Source organism: Rhinoderma darwinii, chromosome 3 (assembly GCF_050947455.1).
Source record: "Rhinoderma darwinii isolate aRhiDar2 chromosome 3, aRhiDar2.hap1, whole genome shotgun sequence".
NCBI lineage: Eukaryota > Metazoa > Chordata > Amphibia > Anura > Rhinodermatidae > Rhinoderma > Rhinoderma darwinii.
Window position 1 is genome coordinate 250,659,718 of NC_134689.1, and position 26,502 is coordinate 250,686,219.

Here is a 26,502-nt window from a genome sequence, read left to right on the forward strand (position 1 = left end):
CAAAGAATGCCGGGTAATTTATTGAGAAAGGTTGAACTTGATGGATCTTTTTTTCAACCTATGTAACGCTGACTACTTAAGTTATATCAATATGTTTTAACATGTATCTTAAATTTTCAGAAGAAACTTGTGAATTGGGCTAAGGCTGAGGTTGCAGTAAGGTCATAATATTACCGTTACAGCAATGCTATGGCACCATGGAGCTCTAGCGTTAATCCTCATGTTTATATGAAACATATGCCCTTACTTTCGCATCCATGCAACACACAGCTCTTAGGCATTTATATCTTAATCCTGCATCGGTTCTTGTACAGCTCTCTTTTAGAATTTAACAATAAAGAAATGCAATAATACTACATCAAGACTTAACTTTCCGCAGCTTTTGTTCTTTTAATAAGCTCTGGGTTTGTTTGAGATGGATTTTACAGCCGGAAATTTACACAAATTGTACGGAATACATATGATAGCAGTGTCTCCCATTGCACCTTGCACCCAGTGGCATCCCACAGATGCAGGGCATTTACATTCAGTATGGAAGTGTCTGCCTTTTATAAGGCTCAGCAGGCTTATGTTGTGGTAAAATCTGCAGCCAGACGGGTTGTGTTTGAAGAGGAAGCTGCCCAGTTTCTATGTCTGTTTCACATAAATCCTCTTCTGTATAAAAGAAGTTTTCACTTGAATCAACCAGAATCTGAACTCCAAGCAGAGAATCCACTTCGTGGAAGTATCTTCTCTCGAGCCCATACGCTGTGGATCCCACAAAACAAATGGAATGTACTCACTCGAGAGGAACAAGAGTTTTTTTCTTTGCGGTCAGTTTTGGTTCTGACCAATGTCTCTGAAGTGCAGATGAAAAGGACTAAACAAAATAAGTGGGTGATCTACCCCACAGAAAAGTTGAGCCATCCAAATCAGGAGGCTTCAACCTTACAAAGCTTTGTGTAACCACAGTGCAGATGCTGCTTTAAATTAAAGGGAATGGTTTATTTATATAGGGCTTAAAAACCACAAATAAAATTAATAATATTAATATAATAATATTTATAATAAAAGCCTCTCTCTTTGTTCAGATCAGTTTGTGTTGATAAAGGGAGTGTTAAACAGGTCTGGGATAGGCTAGCTGGGTAAGGTTTTAGTTAAACATGGTGTGGCTGGGTCTTGATATGTGTTGGCAGCGCATACCAAAATGGTTTCTCCTAGTTACACGAGGCACCAGGATTAAGCTATGTGGGAGGGCACAGCTCTTGGCAAGAATGAACACGGGAACCAATATACCTCTTTTAAACCATAAATTCATTGTTCCCAAACAAGACAACGGATTGTGAGCTGCCATCTGATCCCAGAATCCTTTTCTCCCCACTCTCCTGAGGATCCCTTGGTTTCTGGGGAGATTGTTTGATATTCTTTAATTTCTGGCGTCCTTTCTCAGGGTTAAAAGTTCCACGGCTTGTGAAGTGTACAGGGACCCCAGAGTCCTGAGAATCTGCTGAAGAAGGTTCTCGATAAAAGGGGGATTTGGAGTGTAAGTGGAACCTTTTTCTTCCCAGGTGGGGTAAGCACGATGAAGCAGTAGGAGAAGAAAGGTTGCGGTCCCCACTATCTGTGCTGTCATTTTCTCTCTTGACTTGTCTCCGTACTCTTGTTGCTTCTGTCCGTGGACCTCGCATGGAACTCAAAGCTAGGGCTTTTTCTGCGGGATGTAAAACAGTTAAAAATGACAAATTGAATCAGATTAAACAAGTGCTTAAAGAGGGTCTGTCGCCAGATTCTCAAATCCCTATCTCCTATTGCATGTGATCGGCGCTGCAATGTAGATAACAGTAACGTTTTGTGTTTTTTTAAAAACGTTCATTTTTGGCCAAGTTATATATATATATATATATATATATATATATATATATGCATATGCATATGCAAATAGCTTTGAAATAGACAACTGGGCGTTTTTTTTTCCGTTATGTCCAACTGGGCGTGTATTGTGTTTTTAACTGGGCGTGTTTACGTGTATGACGCTGACCAGTCAGCATCATACACTCATCTCCATTCATTTACACAGCAGCGATGTGCAGCCACATACACAGAGATTAACGTTAATCAAGTGTCCTGATAATGAATACACATGAAATCCAGCCTGGACGTCATGTGTATTCAGAATCCTGACACTTCTGAATCTTTTCTGTGAGATTTCCAGCAATCCACTTGTAATCTCGCGAGATTACGGAGGTAAACGAGATTTCGTTTCCATTGCTGGAAATCTCACAGAAAAGATTCAGAAGTGTCAGGATTCTGACTACACATGACGTCCAGGCTGGAGGTCGTGTGTATTCATTATCAGGACACTTGATTAACGTTAATCTCTGTGTATGTGGCTGCACATCACTGCTGTGTAAATGAATGGAGAGGAGTGTATGATGCTGACTGGTTACTGATTGGTCAGCGTCATACACGTAAACACGCCCAGTTAAAAACACAGTACACGCCCAGTTGTCCATTTCAAAGCTCATTTGCATATATATATATATATATATATATATATATAAAAAAATAGCTCATAACTTGGCCAAAAATGAACGTTTAAAAAAAACAAAAAACTTTACTGTTTTCTACATTGCAGCGCAGATCACATGCAATAGGAGATAGGGATTTGAGAATCTGGTGACTGAGCCTCTTTAAGGATATATTCAGACGAGCATGTCAGATTTGCACGCGTAAAAAAAACGCAGCGTTTTTCCTAAATATCTTGTCCGTCGCGTATTGGCATCAGTGTGCTTTGCGCGTGGCATGCGTTTCTCACGTCCGCGCAAGCACTTAATTCAAATTTATTTCTCTGCTTTTCAATATATTTGATGCGTGAAACACTGACAGCATGCGGATGTCGTCCGTGAAAACACACCAATATAGGACATGCAGAGTTTCACGCAATGGACACTCGCTGTGTGAATGGTTCCATTGAATTGCATGGGTCCGTGTGATGTGAGTGATTTCAACGCACAGCACACTGACTAGTATTACGCTCGTCTAAATGAGTCCTAAGGTGAAAATATATTATACAAGCAGAACTGGGGGATATCACTACTGTTCTGGTAATATAAATTGCAAGAAAATGCCTAGTGATGAGGGAATTGATCCTCTTGATCCACCAGACTGCCATTGCATAGCCATTAGGCAAACTGATTTATCATTTGTGTTTTGATCATGGTGAATCAATTTCATCCGCTATATTATGTTGGCTGGTGAATCATATAGATCGATGCTCTCATATCTCAACATAAATGAAGCGATAACAACCTGATCTGATGGATGCCGCCGCTTCAGACTCGCAGTTCAGGTTCTCAGAGCTGTCTGCTGTCCCAAGAGATGCTTCGGACTCCAAGGTCTCATCATCTGAAGCTCGTGGCTCTAAAGCTAGCATTTCATAAGCAAGCTCCTCCCTAGTTTAGAAGAAAAAAAAAAAACATGTGAAGAAAATATATTATGCAAGAAAATGAAAGTGAAAAAAAGGTCTCACAAGGCATGTAACACCCCTTTTAGACCTCCTCCACACAGGGTACAAAAACGGCACAAACCAAAATGCTAAGTATGTAGACATTTTCAAATTTCACAATAGACTTTTAACTAACATCTGGATGCAGCCTTTTAGCTCCCCAAAAAAAGCCTAAAACAACGCTGCGAAAAATGCTGCCAGATGCTGTGTGTGAAAAGGGCCTTAGGCTGTTTTTTTTCTGTGCAGTTTTTCATTATTTTTCTGCTCTTAACTATGCTAACTATATATTAGTGCTAACAATAATAAAATTTATCCTGTTATTAACATGTTTATTGGAATGTAAGCTAAGCTGCTCCCAGGCTGGGAAAATGTAAAACTAGCAGCATCGTGGAGCCGGACTAGAAGAAAATGAGAGATTTATACATATAAACAGTTTCCAAGCCCCTTCCTCATTGGTGCCCTATTAGTATCCTCTAGGGTAGTGGTCATCACTGTAACATTATGTGATCCAGTTGGAGTGTATTTCCTATACGGACTCGCAGGAAACTCATGGCAGCACTTATGACTGCATTGTCATGGATAGCACAGGGTTCAACTTAGTAATGGCACCATTCAGGTAAGGGCCTGTTCGTATCAGCGTTGGTTTCCGATGAGGGGTTCCGTCAGACTTTTCTGTCGGAAGAACCCCTCAACGGAAAGGCAAACGAAAACCCTGTTTCCATTACCATTGATTTCAATGGTAATGTTTCCGTTGCTTATGGTTTCCATTTGTCACTGTTGTAAAAGGGTTCAGGTTTTTCAGTTTATTTTGACAGAATCAATAGCGCGGTCTATTGTGCTATTGATTCTGTCCTTTCAAAGTGAAACCTTACACAACAGTGACAAACGGAAACCATAAGCAACGGAACCCCTATGGTTTCCGTTTGCCTTTTCGTTGAGGGGTTCCTCCGACGGAAAAGTCTGACGGAACCCCTAAACAGAAACCAACGCTGATGTGAACATAGCCTAAATGAAATTTGGAGGAACGTAGATGCCCGTGAATGGCCAAAAGCTGAATTTTTTTGTTTTGGCCTGGAGTCTCTGGTGGGAAACCTCATGTTTAAAGACAACCACAGCATATGCAATAAATATCTGACAGCTGGGGTCACACTTCTGGTACCGCAGCCTATTAGGAGAACTAAAGCTCCCATGAGTCACCAGGAGGAGAATGAATGGAGAGGTGGCCGTGCGTGTCAGTAGCTTTTTCCATTCTGGTCTATCTAGAGTTGTTAGACTAGAATAGAGATTGAATGAAGTGGTGGGCGCGCATGTCCACAGTTCTCTCTGCTGGATGCAGTGGATGCCTTACTTTTATGTCAAATCCTGTGGATATGCCCTAAATGTCTGTGTTGGGAAAACTACTTTTAAGGGGTTGTGCAGATTAGCAAGACATGGCTACTTTCATATAATATCATCCATTATATTGAATGCGAAGTCTCTGTAGTTTCTCTTTCACAACAGCATGCTATCTCAAACATACAGAATAAAGAAATGCATTACATGTGCTGCCTAACAACGTAATACAGATATGATGTTCTTGTCCACATCAATACTAGCTTGTGATCTACAGTAGACCGATCTTCTACATTTCGAGAAATTAGGGAACGCTTTTCTATATTCAGCTTTACATGGTCTTACCGATCCTTTTTCTCCAGATAGTTTGAATAATGTTCCGCTGTGGCTAAATGCTCACACATCAGCTCTACAGTTTTATTATAAATTATTGGTAAGGGACTGATTTCTGAAATTTATTCTCAATAGTGCAATACATCTTCTTCCTTAGTAGAAAATTTTGAAGCCATATATTTTTATTTTTTAAATGTATGGAAAGCTGGCTATTATATCTGGCGTTGCTGGGGTAAGACAGAGCATCCTAGACATTGTATATAATATACACAACCGTAAAAACCTATTCAAGTATGTGGCATTAACAAAACATACACTATGTATGCTCTGAACAGAATTAATAAAACGTCATCCTAGAAACGTTCCATTGTGGTTCACCACTCACTTCTCCTTTTGTAAAGTCTCGATCTGCTGGGCCAATACTCTTTCTTCTTGTTGCATGGCTGCTTCCTTCTGCTCGGAAGACTCATCTTCAGAAGGAATAGTAGATAACCCGTGGTCACCAGCAGCATCTGGAACAGGGGAACGCCCTGAAATAACTGGGCTCAGATTTGAGCGAAGCCGTCCTTTCCCCTGAATAAAGAGCAAAGCATGAATGCAAGTAGAATTAGGAGGTTTTTTGTTTTTTTTTTAACTATGTTTGCAAGGCTTACGCTTTTGTTAAGGTGCTGAATAGGGTAGCCTGCTATTCGATTTGGCACCGCATAAAAATTTATATTTGAATATTTTTTTTTTACATTTTAAAGAACAAATACATTAGACGTTAGAGTGGCTGGGTGCACAATTCCACTGAGAAAAATAAAACGTGTTAATGAATGCCTTTTATTGCTGTATACAACTAATAAGACAAAAATAAAAGCATACCTCAACTATACAGGCCTAATGTCACGTGAACGGAGCATAAGAGCATATTTGGAGATACACAAGATAATCTAAAGCTCAGTGATGTTGGCAATTCCTTTTCCTAAAACAATTTCTACTCCAAACCGCAATGACAAATTTGGCAAAGCCATTGAAAAAACGTCATGCGGTTTTTGCTGCACAGTAATAGCGTGGCTTTCTGACACACAAATTCCGCCCAACGAGTATGTACTCGCTGTACCCTATATAGTATGTACCCTATAACTGCTATATTCAGGTGATGAAAACCTCTTAAAGAGGCTCTGTCACCACATTATAAGTGCCCTGTCTCCTATATAAGGAGATCTGCGCTGTAATGTAGGTGACAGTAATGCTTTTTATTTAAAAAAAACGATCTTTTTTCACAAAGTTAGGAGCGATTTAAGTTTATGCTAATGAGCTTTCTTAATGCCCAAGTGGGCGTACTTTTACTTTCGACCAAGTGGGCGTTGTACAGAGGAGTGTATGACGTAGACCAATCAGTGTCATGCACTCCTCTCCATTCATTTACACTGCACTAGCAATATAGATATATCATTATGTGCAGCCTCATACACGAACCCTAACATTACTACAGTGTCCTGATAATGAATACACATGAAATCCAGCCTGGACGTCATGTGTACTCAGAATCCTGACACTTCTGACTCTTTTTTTGTGAGATTCCGGCAAGTGAAACCAAATCTCGTTTAGCTCCGTGATCTCGCGAGATTTCGTATCCGTTGCTGTAAATCTTACAGAAAAGATTCAGAAGTGTCAGGATTCTGAGTACACATGACGTCCAGGCTGGATTTCATGTGTATTCATTATCAGGACACTGTAGTAATGTTTGGGCTTGTGTATGTAGCTGCACATAGCGATATATCTATATCGCTAGTGCAGTGTAAATGAATGGAGAGGAGTGCATGATGCTGATTGGTCAGCGTCATGCACTCCTCTGTACAACGCCCACTTGGTCGAAAGTAAAAGTACGCCCACTTGGGCATTAAGAAAGCTCATTAGCATAAACCAAAATCGCTCCTAACGTTGTGAAAATAGATCGTTTTTTTAAATAAAAAGCATTACTGTCACCTACATTACAGCGCCCATCTCCTTATGTAGGAGACAGGGCACTTATAATGTGGTGACAGAGTCTCTTTAAATATAATTTCCTGTAGTTACAGCATATATCAGGCTGACGGCTATGTTTATTCTATTTAACCTTAAGCAGGAGGAGAAGCTACTCATTTCCTTCCTATTTGACCACACTTCCCAGCATTCATTTATTTTAACTTGTTTAAATATAAAAATAAAGGTAAACACTCCAAACTGTCTGACACATCCCTGAAGGAGAAATGAAGATCTGATACCGTATTAATTTCACACCCTACAAGAATAGATTTTATCAAGCATCTCTCCACAGTGAGATGGATCAATGAGTTCTTTCACCGGGATTGACTGATGGGGTGAGCTGAGAGCCCATATGGCTGACAACGATAGCCGATAGACAGATACTTCAAGTCTAAGAATCTGATGGCAGTTCAAGTCTGACACAGACAAAGCTGAAATTTTAAGAGTAAAGGCCCATTTACATGGGCCAATAATTGGACAAATGAGTGTTCGTATCAATGCTCATTCCCTGTGCAAACAAGGCAGTGATGAGCCGGCGAACAAGCAAACGCTCGTTTGTCGGCTTATAGCATCTTATATGCAGCCCTATCATCATCCGTAGCACATCTGTCCGTGTACACAGGGGATGAGCTGCCATCAATATGTAAACCGTATGGGCACCGAACGTTCGTATAAATGATCGTTCGTACCTATACAGTTTACATCAGCCCACGTAAAAGGGCCTTAAAACAAGCGCCGATCGACCTTTTATTATTGGTGCTCGTTATGGGCAGAAATTGGCTTATGTAAATCAGCCTTAAAAGGCTATAAAAACATTTTGTAGGCATTTTTTTAAAAAATAAATCTGTTTTAAATGATCCCAAACATTTTTTTCAATTAACTTTTATTTAAAAAAAAAAAAAAAAAAGTGTTTTGCGCTACAGTTTCTATGTATCATATATATATATATAGATAGATAGATAGATAAGAGGGTCCTGTGTGTCGCTAATACACTGGATCACCATAATATCGATCACATCTAAGTTGATGAACTTATATGTGATTAATATTAGAACCCTTTGTGTTAGAGACACACATGACCCGCCTATAGCCGAGCCGTCAGTTCACTTCACTGACAGAAGCTTTATTGTTTACTATTAGCCGAATCCAAGTATAGAGGATACATAAGAAGCTGCATCGCAAAAACTAAAGAAATTCTTTAATAAAGGTCAATTAAAAAACATTTGGATTCATATAAAACAGATTTTATAGTATAAAGAAATGCCTGTAAAAGGTGTACATAGCCTTTGAGACACCAAACATTTAGGGTATGTGCACACACACTAATTACGTCCGTAATTGACGGACGTATTTCGGCCGCAAGTCCCGGACCAAACACAGTGCAGGGAGCCGGGCTCCTAGCATCATAGTTATGTACGACGCTAGGAGTCCCTGCCTCGCTGCAGGACAACTGTCCTGTACTGTAATCATGTTTTCAGTACGGGACAGTAGTTCCACGGAGAGGCAGGGACTCCTAGCATCGTACATAAGTATGATGCTAGGAGCCCGGCTCCCTGCAGTGTGTTCGGTCCACTACTTGCGGCCGAAATACGTCCGTCAATTACGGACGTAATTAGTGTGTGTGCACATACCCTTACTGCACATGAAGCAACGTCTAATTACATTTTTGGCTGGAAGCAGGCTTTAATAAAGTCTACCTGGCGTTTCAATGAAAAAAATAAAAAAAGTTAACGTTAACTGGGCTCTTCATTTTCTCAATATATTAACCCCTTAAGGGACAAGCCAATTTTGGCATTAAGGACTTTTTTGTTTCGATTTTGACTCCTCGCATTCCATTAGCCACTACTTTTTTTATTTTTAAGTCTAGCTATGTGTGGCCTTGTTTTCTGTGGGATGTTTCCTTTACATTATATATCTCCGCACTCGTCTTGACCCTAAAAAATATTAAGTATATGTTTTTGTAGCAGATATGAATAAAATTGTTGTTTGTTTCTTTTGTCGAGCGGCGTGATTTTCTTTCATAGTTTATTTTATTACATTTTTTTTGTCCCATTAGGGGACTTTTACTTAGAACATCAGATTTAAAAAAAAAAAAAAATTCAGTCATATGTGTTTATTACCGAAGGGATGCCCTAACACACACTATTACTACAAAGCCCTTGGTGCCTTTATTAGGCCCAGGGCTGTCAGAATTTCCCGGTCAGCCCTGGCTATTGCATCCCGGGGCTAACAGAAAGGACCAAGATAGCTCCCTCTATACTGATCGCGGTGCATCAAGGATTAAACGGTTAGAATAGACGTTTTCTCCGATCCTGCACGTTAGTGCAGGGATGCGGCTGTCAGTCGCACAGCTGTTGTGCCGACATGATCACAGATGATGTACATATACGTAATTATGTATTATGGAAAAGCCAATAATTAACCCCTTAATTCCAAACAATGCAGGATGGACCTCCTTATCACAAACTGCAGTAATCTATACAGAGCCATTAGCTAAAATTACAGAGGTTCCCATATTCCGTATGGGAGCCTTGATATAATAATGCTGAAAACAGAGCATATGGCTCTATGAAGTTTATGAAGACCATATAGCACAGAACACAAGAAGTCTGGGCCGCAATATCTTTCTAATAACACAAAAAGCTGTTAATTACCTAAATTTAAGACAAGGGAAAAACTCAGTAAATTCTGCATCATTCGATTACCTTTTTTTTCCCCATAAAAAATGGAGACAGAGTTACGGAGAGGGGTTCTCTCAGTACAGACATAGATGGTATATTGCTAGGATATGTTCAAGAAAAAAAATGAAAAGTGGTGTGTATAGAAGGCAATATGAACTCAGAGTATCCATAATACAAAAAGTATTCAGTTTTATTCAAATCAATACATGAACAAACATAAGTTAAAACCATTTAAACAGCTCCCAACCGATGCATGTATGATACACGCTAGTATAAGCCCTGATAGGCTACAACATGCCCCAGAGGAAGCCGCATTCATGGCGATACGCGTGGGGACTCTATAGACCTTCCCCCAACTTTCATATATTGCTGATATTGATCATTTTTTGCCCTCTGATGTTATCTCTGGTCAGACAAACACTGTTACTGACTGACATCATAGTAATATATTGTTTATTGACTTTCTATTCTTGTGGTGTGGGCATTGTGTATTTCATCTGGGAGGATAGGTCCTGCATGCATTAGCTTATTAGGGTTCATACTAGCATGTAACATTCATGCACAGGTTATGTTTTTTAAAATACATTTAAAAGCACCCAAGTTAAAAACATTTATGTTTGTGCATTGATTCCAATAAAATGTAATCCTTTTTGTATTTTGGATATTCTCTTTGTGCACATTGCCTTCTTTTCCCTTTTTCTTGACTTTTGTTGTACCATATTTATTTGGCAGTGCCAGCCTCTATTTTTCTTTGTATATTGTTAGGATAGGCAATCAATGACCGATTTATTTGGAGGTTTAACCGATGCGACCCCTACCAACCAGTAGAATAAAGAGGCAGCGGCACCCGAAAACCCCATGCCACTTTGGAAAGGGCCAAGCCAACATATTAGGAGACAGAGGCTCTACGATTGGCCAATGGCTATAATGCGGCCTCTGGAAATAGAGTGGAGCCAACCGCGTCTTTTACAGAAGACAAAATGTCTGATGTTTGCCCAACCAACATGACAATGAGGCCATACACAAGTACAGCAGTAAAGTGAGCTGTGACAACAACCCCAATAAAATCCATAGAACAACTATGGCCCTATCTTTAGGAAGGAGACTGCTGTCAATTGATGCGGTTACTGTTGGAGGACCAGACAGTATTTTGCGGGTGTCTTTGTAGTGCACAGATGCTGGAGTTTCTTTAGAGAAAGAGAGAGAGCGAGATAGTTACACTCTATCAGCTCTCTGGTTAATAGAGCGGGGGCTTCTTTTCCTACTTACCACTCCCCATTTCATTTTACTTTCATGATGGGATGATAACATTACATTTAGTTGTTATACAGAGAATATGTATTATGTACATGAAACTCAAGACAAAAACAAGAGGTAAAACTTATCGGAGACATGAAATCCAATTCGGGCAATGCTTGTTTCAGAATAAAAGTGATTTTTTTAAATGAAGAAACATGCACACGGAGGGTGAACCACACAGATTTGGTTGTGTGAATCCTGGAAAAGATATTTCATACCTTCTAAGGCAGGTAAATAAGTGAATCTTTCTAATGAGTCGAATATCAAGATGAGGACAAAACATGCATTCTCAAAGGTGTGCAGATCTACTGAACACAGGACAGTGGGAGTGAGGGGTGCACTTGTGTTAATGGGGACACGACAAATGAGCGTCACAGACAGCCTGATCTTAGTATACATACCGGCAGGGTGCTGCGATTTATGCTCATAAATCTAACTGCAATTAGTACAGGTTTCTGGATTGGAAAAGGAGATGAAAGGAAAGCAGAAGGTTAGAAGCAGGAGAGTAGCTGAGAAAGATGGGCAGAAAGGGCAAGTCTCCGGGTGTTAGTTGTGATGGAGTTGTTCCCACTAGAGCCCATATTTTCTTACCATGGACCTGCGGATTAGGGACAGGCGACTCTTGGCTTTGTTCTCTGCAAACTCTAGACTGTTGATATCCTTCAGACGTGCTTTATATTTATTCATTTGTTCGACAACAATCAGCTCCACACAGCTAAAACAGGACCGGCAGAACCAGCGATGGGATAAAATAAAGGACCAGTATTAATGATAGTGGTACATGGAATGACATTTACTTTACACAGGATAAATAATGACTATAGGCGCTGCTAAAAGGTAATGAGTGTGGATAACAGGAAAATCATATAACGGACACACAATAGTTGTATGGCGTCATTGTAAAGTAACCTATTTGGATTATACAGCAAACCGCATGAGTGATTTTTCTTGGTTAAGGGGAAGCATTAATATGGCTGCTTCAAGACTAAAAGAAATATCTAAAAGACAAATCTGATGTTTCTTACGCTGTGGTCTTGCCAATATCCTGTACGCTCTGCAGAGGATCTGTAGTGTCTGGACAACGGAGAATACATGGGGCAAACACAATTGCCAGTGCATTGGCAGACATGCGATTAGTTTCCTCCTGCTGGGCAATCCTAAAATATAACAAATCAGTGGTAAACACACATTTATAGACCAGCTAGAGATAATACATAATATTACACATTAGTTCCAAAATGAACATAGTGGCAACCTGACAAGGTGAAAGATAAGTCTCTCCAAAGTGCTGAGATGTGTCCGAGAGAGCTGGTCTATTACAGAATACACTCCCCGCACGGTTTCCTTCCTCTCACCAAGACCTTTGAGATAAAAAAGGCAAAAATACACAACATTGGACAATAGTACATTTCTGACCAAGCACTGGTGCATCTATATAGTTATTACTAACCCATTTCTAGGCTAATTGAGATGATGCATTAATAGTTACAGAAGACAGGTGTCAGATAAAAACATTAAAACAAAAAAAAGAGGTAAACAAAATGAGAGGAACATTCCAGAAGATGTGACCGGTAGGGAAAGGACATTGAACACCCCCCCCCATAAATGTCGGCCATTATTTACCCATAGATCTGAGGAACTCTTCATAGAGTTCGAATGTCATCAGAGGATTGGGAAGTTCCCTCAACCATTGCTTGAAAACACTGGCTATTACGTGGATATTGTAATCATCCAGATTTACAATGTCAATATCTGCAGGAGAAAGATAAAGCACAAGGAAAATGGAACACTAAGTACGGTAATGTGGCAATAAGGGTGGATTCACATGCAGCAGATTTTGTTGTAGAGATTTCTGCAACTGAAAATCAGTTCCATTCATCTGAATGTGGCTGTTTCTGCAGCAGCAGGTGCATGGATTTCTGCCAGTTCTATTCAGATAAATGGACCAGACTTAATGAAACAAAATCTATGAATTCACCCTATAATAGAGAAAAATGAACTAGTTATTATACTCATGCATAAACAGTTACAAAACACGAATGTGTAATGCTGAGCAGGCATGTCTGACAGTATTATATATATATATATATATATATATATATATATATACACACACACACACACATACATACATACAGTAGTGTTAAAAAAAAATAGCAGTGAGTTTAAAAAAGCAAACAAAGCACAAAATAATATAGAACTTTTATTTGCCCAAATGCACTGGAAATACTACACATTTAAAGGAACAGTGTCACGGAAAAATTTTTTTTTACATCAGTTTGATTTTAGTGCTTTATTAAAAACTTTTATATTTATTTGTGTGTTTGTGTTTTACTTTTTTTTATTTTTTAACTTTTTCTTCCCTATGGGGGGCTGCCATTTTTTTTTCCATTTCTGTATGTGTCGATTAACGACACATACAGACATGGAATACGGCAGCTACAGTCCCATAGTGAATGCGAACGGGGCCCGTTCCATCCACTATGGTGTACGCCGTCTGCATGCGCCGCTCCCACACAGTCCAAGTTGAACTGTGCGCCGTCCGGCGCCATTTTCCTGTAGACCGGAAGTCGCGGCCGGACAGTAAGATTACTACTTCCGGTCGCGGCTTCCGGACTTGTGCACTTGGAGCGGCGGTAGCAGACGGAGCGGACGGACCGGAGGGAGCGGCGGCGGCAGGAGCAGGTAAGTTATTTCTATGTATGTTCGTGTTTTAGTGTGTGATTACTACTGTATGTAAACCTACTACACTGTGTGTTAGCTCAAAAAATGGTGACACACAGTGTAGGAGGTTTGACCGTTCAATCCCCTCGTTTCTCCCGGCACTAGCCAGGATAAAGGAGGGGGGGACTCTGAGAGCTCACTAGAGCGAGGGATTTTTCCCAAATTTTGCAGCATAAAGCAATGTGGTTGCTTTACCACATGCAATGCTGCAATTTTGGGAATTGCTCCATCTAGTGACCAGCACTGGGAAATATTATAAATTAGAATCTAATTTATAATATTTCCTGACTCGTGAAAAAAAATAAAAAAAATTAGAACAATGTTTAATCACCTATACACTAACTGTTTAACTAAAAAAAAAATACATTTTTTTCTAGCAACACATTCCCTTTAATTCCAAATCAAAACAATAACACAATTTATCCAGTTTGTGTTAATCCTTTACAAAAAGTAAAGACTAAAGGAATATTAGGCTGTTCAGAAAAATAGCAGTGGCAGCATTTTTCTTTAAAAACTCAAAAATGTAATGTATAACCTGAAAAAAATGTTTTCGATTTTACTTTACTGAACTAATATTTAGTGGCATAACCATTGTTTCTGAGAACTGCTTGACATCTGTGTTGCATGGAGTCGATCAACTTCTAGCACTACTGAAAATGTATTCCAGACAAGGAATATTGGACGACATTTCCACCGTTCTTCTACATTTTTGTTTTTTCCTCATAAACCACATTTGTTATGTCATCCCACAAGTTCTCTATGGGATTGAGGTCAGGGGTTTGGGCTGGCCACTCTATTACCTCAATCCTGTTTGTCTGTAACCAACATGTTGTTCGCTTACTGGTGAGTTTTGGGTCTTTGTCATGTTGAAACACTTATTTCAAGGGAATTTATTCTTCAGGATCGGGCAACATGATGATCTCAAGTATTTTGATATATTCAAACTGATCCATGATCCCTTGTGATAAATCGGCCCAACACCATGTTATGAGAAACATCCCCGTATCTTGATTTTTGCACCACCATGCTTTACTGTCTTCACAGTGTACTGTGGCTTGAATTCAGTGCTCAGGAGTCATCTGACATACTGTCTGCGGCCACTAGACCCAAAAAGAACCATTTTGCTTTCAACAGTCCAAAAAATTTTGCGCCATTTCTCTTTGGGCCAGTCAATGTGTTCCTTGGCAAATTTTAACCTTTTCAGGATGTGTCGTTTTTTTTTTCAACAACGGCACTTTGCGGGGAGTTCTTGCTGGTAACTTGGCTTCACTTATTCGTCTTTGGATTGTAGCAGTACTCACGGATAACTTCAGATCTTCTTTGATCTTTCTGGAGGTGATCATTGGCTGAGCCTTTGCCATTTTGCCTATTCTTCGATCCATTTGAAAGGTAGTTCCCCGATTCCCTCCACTTATTTCAAGTTTTGGTCGCCACTTCAAGGCATTTGAGATCACTTCTATATATGTTTTTCCCTCTCCAATCAACTTTTTAATCAAAGTACGTTCTTTATCAGAACAACGTCTGGAACTACCCAAAATTGACCACTGTTATTCCACAGAATGAATGACTTCACCTATTTAACTCCACACTGCTATTATTGTGAACAAGCCCCTTTCAATTACTCAGGATGAGCGGCGTGCATGTCCTAAATATTGGCTCTGTTTTTTTTTCTACTACGCTTACAAGTAAATTATTTGCTATGTAGAAATATCACTTCCACCAAAAACATGGCTTGATCTTGTTAATGATGTTGGACTGCTATTTTTTTTGAACACTACTGTAATAGCTCGTAATGTAATCCCGAATGTAAAAATGTAGCTCCAAACCAAAATGTACTTCCTCACAGTGGTCTCCTCTTCGTCTAACTGAGGCATATTTTAGGTACTATGGGAAACCTAAACCTATACTAAATGGTAAAAGCGGATTCCAGCCAAGTAGCACAATCTGAGAAAGCTTTATATAGATTCTAGCAGTTGCCTCGAGCCTGTGGTTCTCCAGTTATTGAAAACGACAGCTCTGAACTGTCAGGGAATGTTGGAAGTTGTAGTTTTACAACAGATGGAGAGCCACAGGTTGGAGACAACTGTTCAATAGTAGCCCATATTTATACTAGAAAAATGGAGGGTCTAATTCTTTATTGAATATGATGCTGGGTAACTGAAGACATATCCTTGTGGTGTATACAAAAACTTATATTACCTTATTCATAAAGTATAACTGAATGGTCCCAACTAATGGAATACAATTTCTATTAGGCCAATACGCTGTTAGTATGATATTTTATTTATATGACCAAGTCCCACAATCCCCCTTGCTTTCATCCTTTTTCTTGCTATATTTGTTATGTATTTCTTTAATTTGTGAACGTGATGTCATGGCCCTCTGTTACCATAAACCAAGTGGTTCTATGATGACAAACCAAGCCATGGAACAAACATGACCGAATAGAATGGATTGATAACCGTGAATGTCAAGGGGTTCTCACCTGTGTCAAGGTTCTGTCTCAGTTCACGAATCTTGTTCGTGGACCCCGGTTTCCTGTATATGCCTTCTGTATACAAGCCATGCATTTCAATGTAACTGATGAGTTTCTCCAGCAGCACAGGAACTGTCCGATCTTCATTAGTGAGACGTGACAATTCCACCCCAAAGTGACGGTTGGACAGCTCATGGTCATACTAAAAAGAATAGGGAGAAGCAAAGACAAAGTGATGTGGATGTGATGTAATATGGATATAACAAACTCCTGTAAATAATGTATTTCTCTCCTTCCCTGAAATCATTTTCTCTTGTACTTTGAAGTATAAACAGCAACGACAGAGGGTTTCAATATAATCAGTATAAAAAGAATAACTAGCTTCAGTTCATTGATAATACAATGTTATGGTTTTCCATCATATGAAGCTGTAAAGTCAGAGTAGTGCTAATATCTCCATGAGAGCAATAATAAGATACAAGTAAGCAGTGATGATTTATGGTATTTAGAACTTTTCGCAGCATGACTGGCAGTGCGCTCTGCTACTTTTGTTGTGATTTAGTGCTCCCTTCAGTTTTTCTACGCACAGCGGTACCAGGCCACCCTCCGTGCAGCGATCTGCAGTATGTCCCCATTCAAGTGAATGCGGCCGGCTACAGTTAAACTTAGAAGGTGATGCAGCCTAAATTCATTCTCAGTATCATGAGGCTTCCAGAGGTCAGACCCCCACCAATCAAAAAATAATGGCACATACTAGCAATATGCCATTACTTTATAAGATGGGCCTTACCCCTTTAAAAGGGGTTTTCCCATGAGAGAAATTTGTGACATATCCACAGGATACGTCATAAATGTCAGATAGATGCGGGTCCCCTAAACCTCGTTCTAGCTTTGTCTGATCTCGCTGACACCCAGCCTCTTCCTGGTTATATGGTCGGGAGTTACGAAAACAGCGTAGTTTGCGGAGCTACGCTGTTTCCGTAACTCCCATAGTAGTGAATGGCAGCTACAGAAGCAGCATAGCATGCGAGTTAAACCAAAAAAGAATACCTATTTATTTAAAGGTCATGTGAGTTACCCTGTTTCCCTAACTACTATTCAGGTATATGGGACTTACAGAAACAGTGTAGCTCAGCGAGCTACGCTGTTTATGTAACTCATGACCATATAACCTTTTTCATGGTCGGAATTCACCTCATTCAGCCACAACACAGAGCTGCTGAACAGGGTTTTGGGGGCCCAGTTCTGGAGATAGGTGCGGGTCCAGAGGTGGGACCCACATCTATCTGATATTTATGACATATCCTGTGGGTATGTCATAAATGTCTCTCATGGGAAAACCCTTTTAACTTCCAAGGACATATCTCATACGCCCTGGACGAGGGACACTTCAGTAGCCAAGGACGTATCTGATATGTTCTTGCTACGAACGGCTAACTCTAGCTAGATCAAAGGTCTTGTTTTAAAGCCAAGATTCTTGGGTTTAAAAAGACCTAAATCACAACTCTAGATACAGGTTGAAGGAAGAGCTAGATATATTTGCAGCTCCCACTTTAGCCCGTTTGGAGGAGGAGGAGGGGGGGGGTAGCGGGGGATGTGCAGGCAGCATGCAGGGAGAGTAGGAGAATATTTGTTCCTCCTTCTGTCCCTGTATGGCTGCAGATGACCCCAGGGGGATAGGTAACTTGAAAATGTTCATGTTATCACCCACCTATCAATCAATCAGGGGGAATACTTGCTCCCTGAGTGTCACACGCTGGGGGGGGGGGGGGGTGTTCAGAAAAGGCGTGAGAATATGGGCAATAGCTCAACTAATCACCCCTCTGTGCCTAATCAGGCTTCTTCATTAACTTCATGACCTGGACGTTTACCAGCATCTGAAGTGCGGCGTCAAATAAGTTGCCCCAAGCACTCGCACCACAAGCACACATCAATAAGGTTTATACATTTTGCACTGTCCCTATCCTGTCCATACCCGATCTCTAGTGTCAAATTCGCTGACCGTTTCACGCTACAGTCATAGCGATAACAATTCTCACTAGAGAAGAATGTCTGATACGTTTCTGATGGATGAAAAAGATTTCCATCAGAAAATATATTTTCACCCACTAGCGGTCTACATAAACTATTGTTTACAACTAGTTCCACTACCGATATCAGTTAATGTATTAGATTAAATTTAGGGATTTCCTATTACGGGTCAGGCTGCATTCACACATTTCGGTCAATTTGTGCATTTGCCACAATTTTTGCAGATGCGTGGTAAAATGGAGAGGTCTTGCCGCAATTTAAAAAAACGACAGCAAAAAAATGGGAAAAAAAACGCACTTTGACATGTAAACACAGACTTAGACATCATGCACAGGACCGTTTATATTTCGTTGACTGCAAAACATGGATCCAGTGTCTTCTGTGTGCTGTACATTTTTTTTTTTGTGGATCCGTATACTAGAATGGGTGAGACGGACTGGGAACATGGACAAGGATCTGTATAATTTGCAGAACGGACAGGCTGATCCACAAAAAAGAAAAAAATTATGGAAATGAATGGTCCAATATGCTATGCACAAAAAAAACCTGGATAGGACACTGAAGAAAATAACGGTAGTGTGCTAGAGTTTGTGCAGGGGGATGGAAAATGAATATACCTTTATAATCCCAAGTTTAATTTGCATGGAAAAATTGGTTGGTGCATTTCTGCGGTTTTGGCGTTTCTACACACACACACACACGCACGCACGCACGCACGCACGCACGCACACGCACAAAGGGTCTGCTTGAGTATGCATTTTAGTCACAAAGTTTAATTTTCATGCAATTTTTGCTTTTAATCAGTGGTTAGTGCTAAGCTGTATGACGGTGGCTGTGTGTGTATATATATATATATAATATATATATATATATATATATATATATAGAAGGAAATAAGTATTTGATCCCTTGCTGATTTTGTAAGTTTGCCCACTGTCAAAGACATGAACAGTCTAGAATTTTTAGGCTAGGTTAATTTTACCAGTGAGAGAGAGATTATATAAAAAAAAAAAAAAGGTCACATTGTCAAAATTATATATATTTATTTGCATTGTGCACAGAGAAATAAGTATTTGATCCCTTTGGCAAACAAAACTTAAAGAGGCTCTGTCACCAGATTTTTCAACCCCTATCTCTTATTGCAGCAGATCGGCGCTGCAATGGAGAGAAGAGTAACGTTGTTTTTTTTTAAACGAGCATTTTTGGCCAAGTTATGACCATTTTTATATTTATGTAAATGAGGCTTTCTAAAGTACAACTGGGCGTGTTTAACGTTAAAATCCAACTGGGCGTGTATTGTGTGTGTTACATCTGGGCGTGTTTACTTATTTTACTAGCTGGGCGTTCTGACGAGAAGTATCATCCCCTTCTCTTCAGAACGCCCAGCTTCTGGCAGTGCACAGACACAGCGTGTTCTCGAGAGATCACGCTGTGACGTCACTCACTTCCTGCCCCAGGTCCTGCATCGTGTCGGCCACATCGGCACCAGAGGCTACAGTTGATTCTGCAGCAGCATCGTCGTTTGCAGGTAAGTCGATGTAGCTACTTACCTGCAAACGCTGATGCAGAATCAACTGTAGCCTCTGGTGCCGATGTGGTCGACACGATGCAGGACCTGGGGCAGGAAGTGAATGACGTCACAGCGTGATCTCTCGAGAACATGCTGTGTCTGTGCACTGCCAGAAGCTGGGCGTTCTGAAGAGAAGGGGATGATACTTCTCGTCAGAACGCCCAGCTAGTAAAATAAGTAAACACGCCCAGATGTAACACACACACAATACACGCCCAGTTGGACTTTAACGTTAAACACGCCCAGTTGTACTTTAGAAAGCCTCATTTACATAAATATAAAAATGGTCATAACTTGGCCAAAAATGCTTGTTTAAAAAAAATAAAAACGTTACTCTTATCTCCATTGCAGCGCCGATCTGCTGCAATAGGAGATAGGGGTTGCAAAATCTGGTGACAGAGCCTCTTTAATACTTGGTGGCAAAACCCTTGTTGGCAAGCACAGCAGTCAGACGTTTTTTGTAGTTGATGATGAGGTTTGCACACGTTAGATGGAATTTTGGCCCACTCCTCTTTGCAGATCATCTGTAAATCATTAAGATTTCGAGGCTGTCGCTTGACAGCTCGGATCTTCAGCTCCCTCCATAAGTTTTCGATGGGATTAAGGTCTGGAGACTGGCTAGGCCACTCCATGACCTTAATGTGCTTATTTTTGAGCCACTCCTTTGTTGCCTTGGCTGTATGTTTCGAGTCATTGTCGTGCTGGAAGACCCAGCCACGAGCCATCTTTAATGTACTGGTGGAGGGAAGGAGGTTGTCACTCAGGATTTGACGGTACATGGCTCCATCCATTCTCCCATTGATGCGGTGAAGTAGTCCTGTGCCCTTAGCAGAGAAACACCCCCAAAACATAATGTTTCCACCTCCATGCTTTACAGTGGGGATGGTGTTCTTTGGGTCATAGGCAGCATTTCTCTTCCTCCAAACACGGCGAGTTGAGTTAATGCCAAAGAGCTAAATTTTAGCACCTTCTCCCAATCACTCTCAGAATCATCCAGATGTTCATTTGCAGACTTCAGACGGGCCTGTACATGTGCCTTCTTGAGCAGGGGGACCTTGCGGGCACTGCAGGATTTTAATCCATTACGGCGTAATGTGTTACCAACGGTTTTCTTGGTGGCTGTGGTCCCAGCTGCCTTGAGATCATTAACAAGTTCCCCCCCGTGTAGTTTTCGGCTGAGCTCTCAGCTTCCTCAGGATCAAGGATACCCCACGAGGTGAGATTTTGCATGGAGCCCCAGATCGATATCGCTTGACAGTCATTTTGTAGGTCTTCCATTTTCTTACTATTGCACCAACAGTTGTCTCCTTCTCACCCAGCGTCTTACTTATGGTTTTGTAGCCCACTCCAGCCTTGTGCAGGTCTATGATCTTGTCCCTGACATCCTTAGAAAGCTCTTTGGTCTTGTTCATTTTGTAGAGGTTAGAGTCAGACTGATTAATTGAGTCTGTGGACAGGAGTCTTTTATACAGGTGACCATGTAAGACAGCTGTCTTTAATGCAGGCACCAAGTTGATTTGGAGCGTGTAACTGGTCTGGAGGAGGCTGAACTCTTAATGGTTGGTAGGGGATCAAATACTTATTTCTCTGTGCACAATGCAAATAAATATATATAATTGTGACTATGTGATTTTCTTTTTTTATATAATCTCTCTCTCACTGGTAAAATTAACCTAGCCTAAAAATTCTAGACTGTTCATGTCTTTGACAGTGTTCAAACTTACAAAATCAGCAAGGGATCAAATACGTATTTCCTTCACTGTATATATATATAATTAAGTTGTATTTTTTTACACATGGAATGATATGTGCTCTCAAAAAAATTTAGATTTTGGTAGCATAGTAGCTTGACCTGAGCAGTATATTTTTTATTACACCTTTGTGGATGATGGATAAATATTGCATGGCCTCTGTTACAGCATTATATATAAACTTTGCACACCTTGATCTATTATATTTACTTTATTTTTGTGTGTAAACCTCTGATTGTATGTGAGTTTAAAACAAATGCATTAAAACATACATCTATGCTTAATTTTTTTTATATATTCCTGTTTGTCACAAAGTTACATGAAGGTGAACTGCGGCCAACAGCACGTCAAGAAAACTGAAATTGCCACGTTGTCTCCTTGAAAATTTAGTGCAGAAACCCTATATATTTTCTAATATAGTCTCTTCAATTCTTGTGATTTATGAAGATATTTGCATGTAGACATAGGCATAAGTGGTAAGTATGAACTCTGCACATATTGAACTTTTCTTTTTAGAACGTGTGGTGCATCTAATTTTCTGCTTGGGTCCCACTTTTACCCACAAATCGCAATTTTTATGCATTTATTTATGAAAAATTACACTTTATACACACACATGCAATTTTGTGTCAAAGTGCTAAGTGAAATGATGAAAATGTGCCAGATGTCTACAGTACATTAAGAAAATTTATAGGTATGGGGGATTAGTAGGATTCTCTATTTGGTCATTTAGGTTTTATTTGTCAAACATTTGAAAATTGTCCTGCCCACGAAAGGCGCAAAATGTCCAAAAAACCCTAGCAACATAATGGTTAAGGCTCTTATTAAATTATCTACTAGGTCTTCAAAGCACAGTATATATGTAGATTTATAATTCTTTCAGCTTGTATAAATGGATATACATGACATGATAAAATGGCTTAACTGCAGCATTAAAACAATCATAGACATGATAAATCTATCAGCCCTGACTATTAACTCGCCTACTTAACCGTGTGTATTATTTTAAAAGGGTGATAAGCGGCTGCTTATCAACAGCACATATCGAGGGACTTTCTGGAGATCCTCATAGACATTAGATTAGTTAACAGGTTCCTGAAGACTAAAATGCCATACTGCCAAATAAACACAAAAGTTTACAAAACCTCTCCAAACCTCTTTTTAAAAAGAAGCCAGCTCTCTAACCCCCAGTGGTCCGCTGTCATCGCAGGAGGAAGTCTCATCTAGGCATACGGTACATACATTGTGCATGGACACGCCAGGTCTGTAAGAGCGGGAGCATTTCTTAAAGAGTGGCTCTTCATTCTGGCACATAGAAGGTGTGTCGAGCAGGAACCCCTCTCTATGATGTCCATATGCCCGAAGACTTTTTTTTTATCATTCTTTCTATGTACAGTACATAATTTTCACTAGTGAAGACAAAATTAACAAGTATAATAAAATAAAGATTACCTTCTTACTGCAGGTTGTGGTGATCTGGGAGCAGCATTTCTTGTGACAAGCAAATCTACATACTAAAACAGAGCACCAGATTAGTAAATAGTGCCTATGCAACTAGTGTAAGTTCCCATTCTACTCCACTGCACAGTGTTATTTTTTATCAGGTTTACACGTTTTAATTTGACTACAATTTATTCCGATATTTAAAACGCAGTAAATGCTACAGCGGGGCACTTTGGATAAGAAAATTAAATAAATTAAAGTTGGTCTCCGATTCAGACATGTACCCTGAATAGGAAATGACTGTGCCTAGGGTTTCATCATGATGTTTCTCGATCTGATTTTATATAGAGTTCTAAGGGTCAGCAGCAGCACACACCCTTCTGGGAAGATACCAAGGCCCAATGCAATTGGGAATGCTTATGCCCACTGGGGCATAACTTTGTTCAGAGAATGCCTTGCAAGTTGAAGTTTAACTTGAAGTGCATTCTGAGTCCCATCTATAGCGGACAGTGCAGCAAATCACTTTCTACTCCATTAAAAGCTAGAATAGCTAGTCGATATATTCCCATTATTTTGTAATGCGGAAAAAGTCACTGCATAGGGCGAGACTGTGACTGGTAAAGTTGGAAGTGGTGGAGGTACTGTAGCTAGCACTTTTTGGGGGCACTGTGGATGGCACTATAAGGGGGCCACATTGTCTGGGGAAGGGCAGCATGCAAAGGGGTATGGCTAAAAGCAGCAGTAATTAATAATCTAAAAGGTTGGGGTAGCCAGGGCTCCAAAGGTTAAACTGAAGCAAGCATTGGTTATGGCCCACTATTTTGCACTAATGTCTTATGCAGTTGAAAATATTGTAACCTGAGTGACCGCAGGATCACATTAGAAATCGGACAGAATGTCATGGGTAGCTTAACATAATACAGAAATTACATTTTGATATGACAAATGTAGGAGTATTTTATATGCAACATTTCATATGCTTTAAAGCTTACATTTACAAACAGCAGCGCGGTCCATGATCCAGATAAGTGAAGAACAGTACTCGCAGTATGTGGGAATGTTGTATTGAGTGGCTTTAAATATATGACCATTGTGTTCCTCAACCTGTAGTGGGAGAATAGAAAACCGAGACGAATGAAAGACGTGTGACATGTATTAACAGCTCAGAGGCAGAATCATTTACAATATGGAAATTGAACAAAAGAAAAACAAAATTTGATGAACAGAAAAAATTATTGTAATAAAACATAATGGGAAAGTGAGGGTAACAAAGAAAAGCATGGATCTCATATACAGAGACAAGACAATTACTTACAATATCTGACTCTTTTTTCCGTCTTTTCTTTCTTTCTGTTTTTTGTGTCTTGTAAGAAATATCCAAATATGCACAATTAAAATGATATCCTATTTAATTTAGCTAGCTCAGGTTTTTTTTATTCGTCTACGTATACAATAATTACCTTTCCTGGTGTATAATTCAAAGGTTTATATTCTGTGACAAACTCATCTAGGAAAACCTTGAATGTATTGATCCAAACTCGCACCGGGGATTCGTTCCAGATTCTTTGCTGATGTTGCTTCATGGTCTTGTCTAGGATCTGCTCAAAAAGTGCTCCAAGATCCCTGTATCGGATGCTTTTCCCATCTTCTCCCTGTGACAGGAGATGATGTAGGTATTATTCAACAGACAGACTAAAGTTGGCCATACATAAGGGATTTCATGCGGCCGTTTTCTGAACGTTCACGTTCATGGTTGGTCTGTGGTGGTGGTTGTTCTGGACAACACTATAAAAATGACAAATCACCGATTGATCTCTGCCTTAACCTGTTTCCTGGTCTGGGCTACTATTGATGGCATGCAGATCTATCGTTAGACCAACTTTCCATCCCCACAACAACAGAAAAAAACCACAAAACACCACAGATGAACTTTTCCATAGATATCAATCTACAGTGGGCATATGTCATGCTCTTCGTGTCATGAAAAGTAGGGAAAAAAATGTTAGACATCAGCCTCTTTGGCGGTCAGATATCTCTAGTCTCTCCAGAAGGGAAGAAAACCGGGACCGCACATGCACTTACTATACTTGATTTATTGCGGCTGAGCAAAATAAAATGTACAAACATGAGGTTCTTAGTAAACACTTTGATCAAACTGTATAAGTCCTCTTGCCACTTCTTGGTGCTGTATCTGTGGGGGGACGTGGTCCAGAGCCAAGGTGGCTTAGACTGGCAGCATGGGTGCTGTTGGTCTCCTGAGTTGCTCCCTCTGCAGGTGAAGCGTTGCAGCGGCATTGGTTGCCATAGGATACTACACTTGGTAGAGTAGCGACCCACTTGAAAGCGGTTGTCATGAAGTGACAAATGGGCTTATACAGTTTCATCAAAATGTTTACTAAGAACCTCATGTTCGTACATTTTTATTTTGCTTTAATAGATCAAGTATAGCAAGTGGATGTGCAGTCCAGGTTTTCTTTTCTCCCTTTGGATGAATCTCTAGTCTACGGCTGGCTTTAGGATGCGTTTAAACACACCAACTCAAGACCAACATCAGTATCTGTATGATTAGTCTGAGTTGATCATTTCCACACAAAGATATTTTGTTAGGACTGAACTGATTTTTTAAATATAAAAAACATTTATTTCCAGCTTCTCTAATTTTGGCATTATACTCCCCATAATGCAGATGTCATTTAGTGATTTACATGCTGCACTTGTAGTGATAATTGCAATTGTAAGAACACAAGGGGTGGCATCGTTTCACATTAAAAAAAAAAAAAAGCATTTTGACCGTGACGTGTGAACCCAGTCTTAAACAAAAATGTTTTTGCAAATTGGATTTTCTGGCAGATTATAATCAGATTAATTTATCACACACAAACTTAAACTTGGCACACGGTGCATTCATTATCTGTTGATTGGAACGATAATTGGCTGTGTAAGGGGGCAGTATCAAGTAATTATGATGATCGGAGGTGCTCAACTTTACACAGGTTTGATTCAGCTCCTTGTACAGACCACTGTGCATTAGGTGTATGCGGCTACATCTCCATGGTTATGGAGTGTAAACAAGTAAACAAGTCTTATGTGTAGTCTGATCTGTCCCGTTTCTTATTAACCTGCTCCTGAGCACTGTAGTGGCATCTAGAAGAGGTTCTATCTTATACAAGCTTGCACAGCTATTTCTGGAGAAGAAAGGAGGAAGCAGACAGGCATATATGACAGAGCTTTAAAGAGACTCTGTCACCACATTATAAGTGCCCTGTCTCCTACATAAGGAGATCGGCGCTATAATGTAGGTGACAGCAGTGCTTTTTATTTAAAAAAAAACATCTATTTTCACCACTTTATTAGCGATTTTAGCTTTA

The 26,502-nt window shown here is 40.0% G+C and overlaps 1 protein-coding gene across 4 annotated transcripts in view; it reads right to left on the reverse strand.

The window, feature by feature from the left end:
- Positions 1-370: 370 nt before the first annotated feature.
- The window catches only part of MYO9A (myosin IXA), a 116,960-nt gene continuing 90,828 nt past the window's right edge, over positions 371-26,502 (reverse strand). For 3 of the 4 annotated variants that reach the window (XM_075857717.1, XM_075857718.1, XM_075857715.1), the window contains 13 exons: positions 24,595-24,786; positions 24,450-24,497; positions 24,127-24,238; positions 23,144-23,205; positions 16,349-16,541; positions 12,763-12,891; positions 12,395-12,500; positions 12,165-12,296; positions 11,731-11,854; positions 11,541-11,594; positions 5,535-5,722; positions 3,289-3,431; positions 371-1,690 (listed from right to left, as the gene is read on the reverse strand). In XM_075857717.1, the coding sequence (XP_075713832.1) occupies positions 1,281-1,690; positions 3,289-3,431; positions 5,535-5,722; positions 11,541-11,594; positions 11,731-11,854; positions 12,165-12,296; positions 12,395-12,500; positions 12,763-12,891; positions 16,349-16,541; positions 23,144-23,205; positions 24,127-24,238; positions 24,450-24,497; positions 24,595-24,786 (1,893 nt within the window). In that variant the 3' untranslated portion in view covers positions 371-1,280. The remainder of the gene's footprint in view (positions 1,691-3,288; positions 3,432-5,534; positions 5,723-11,540; positions 11,595-11,730; positions 11,855-12,164; positions 12,297-12,394; positions 12,501-12,762; positions 12,892-16,348; positions 16,542-23,143; positions 23,206-24,126; positions 24,239-24,449; positions 24,498-24,594; positions 24,787-26,502) is intronic. The other variant, XM_075857716.1, reaches the window with a different exon arrangement.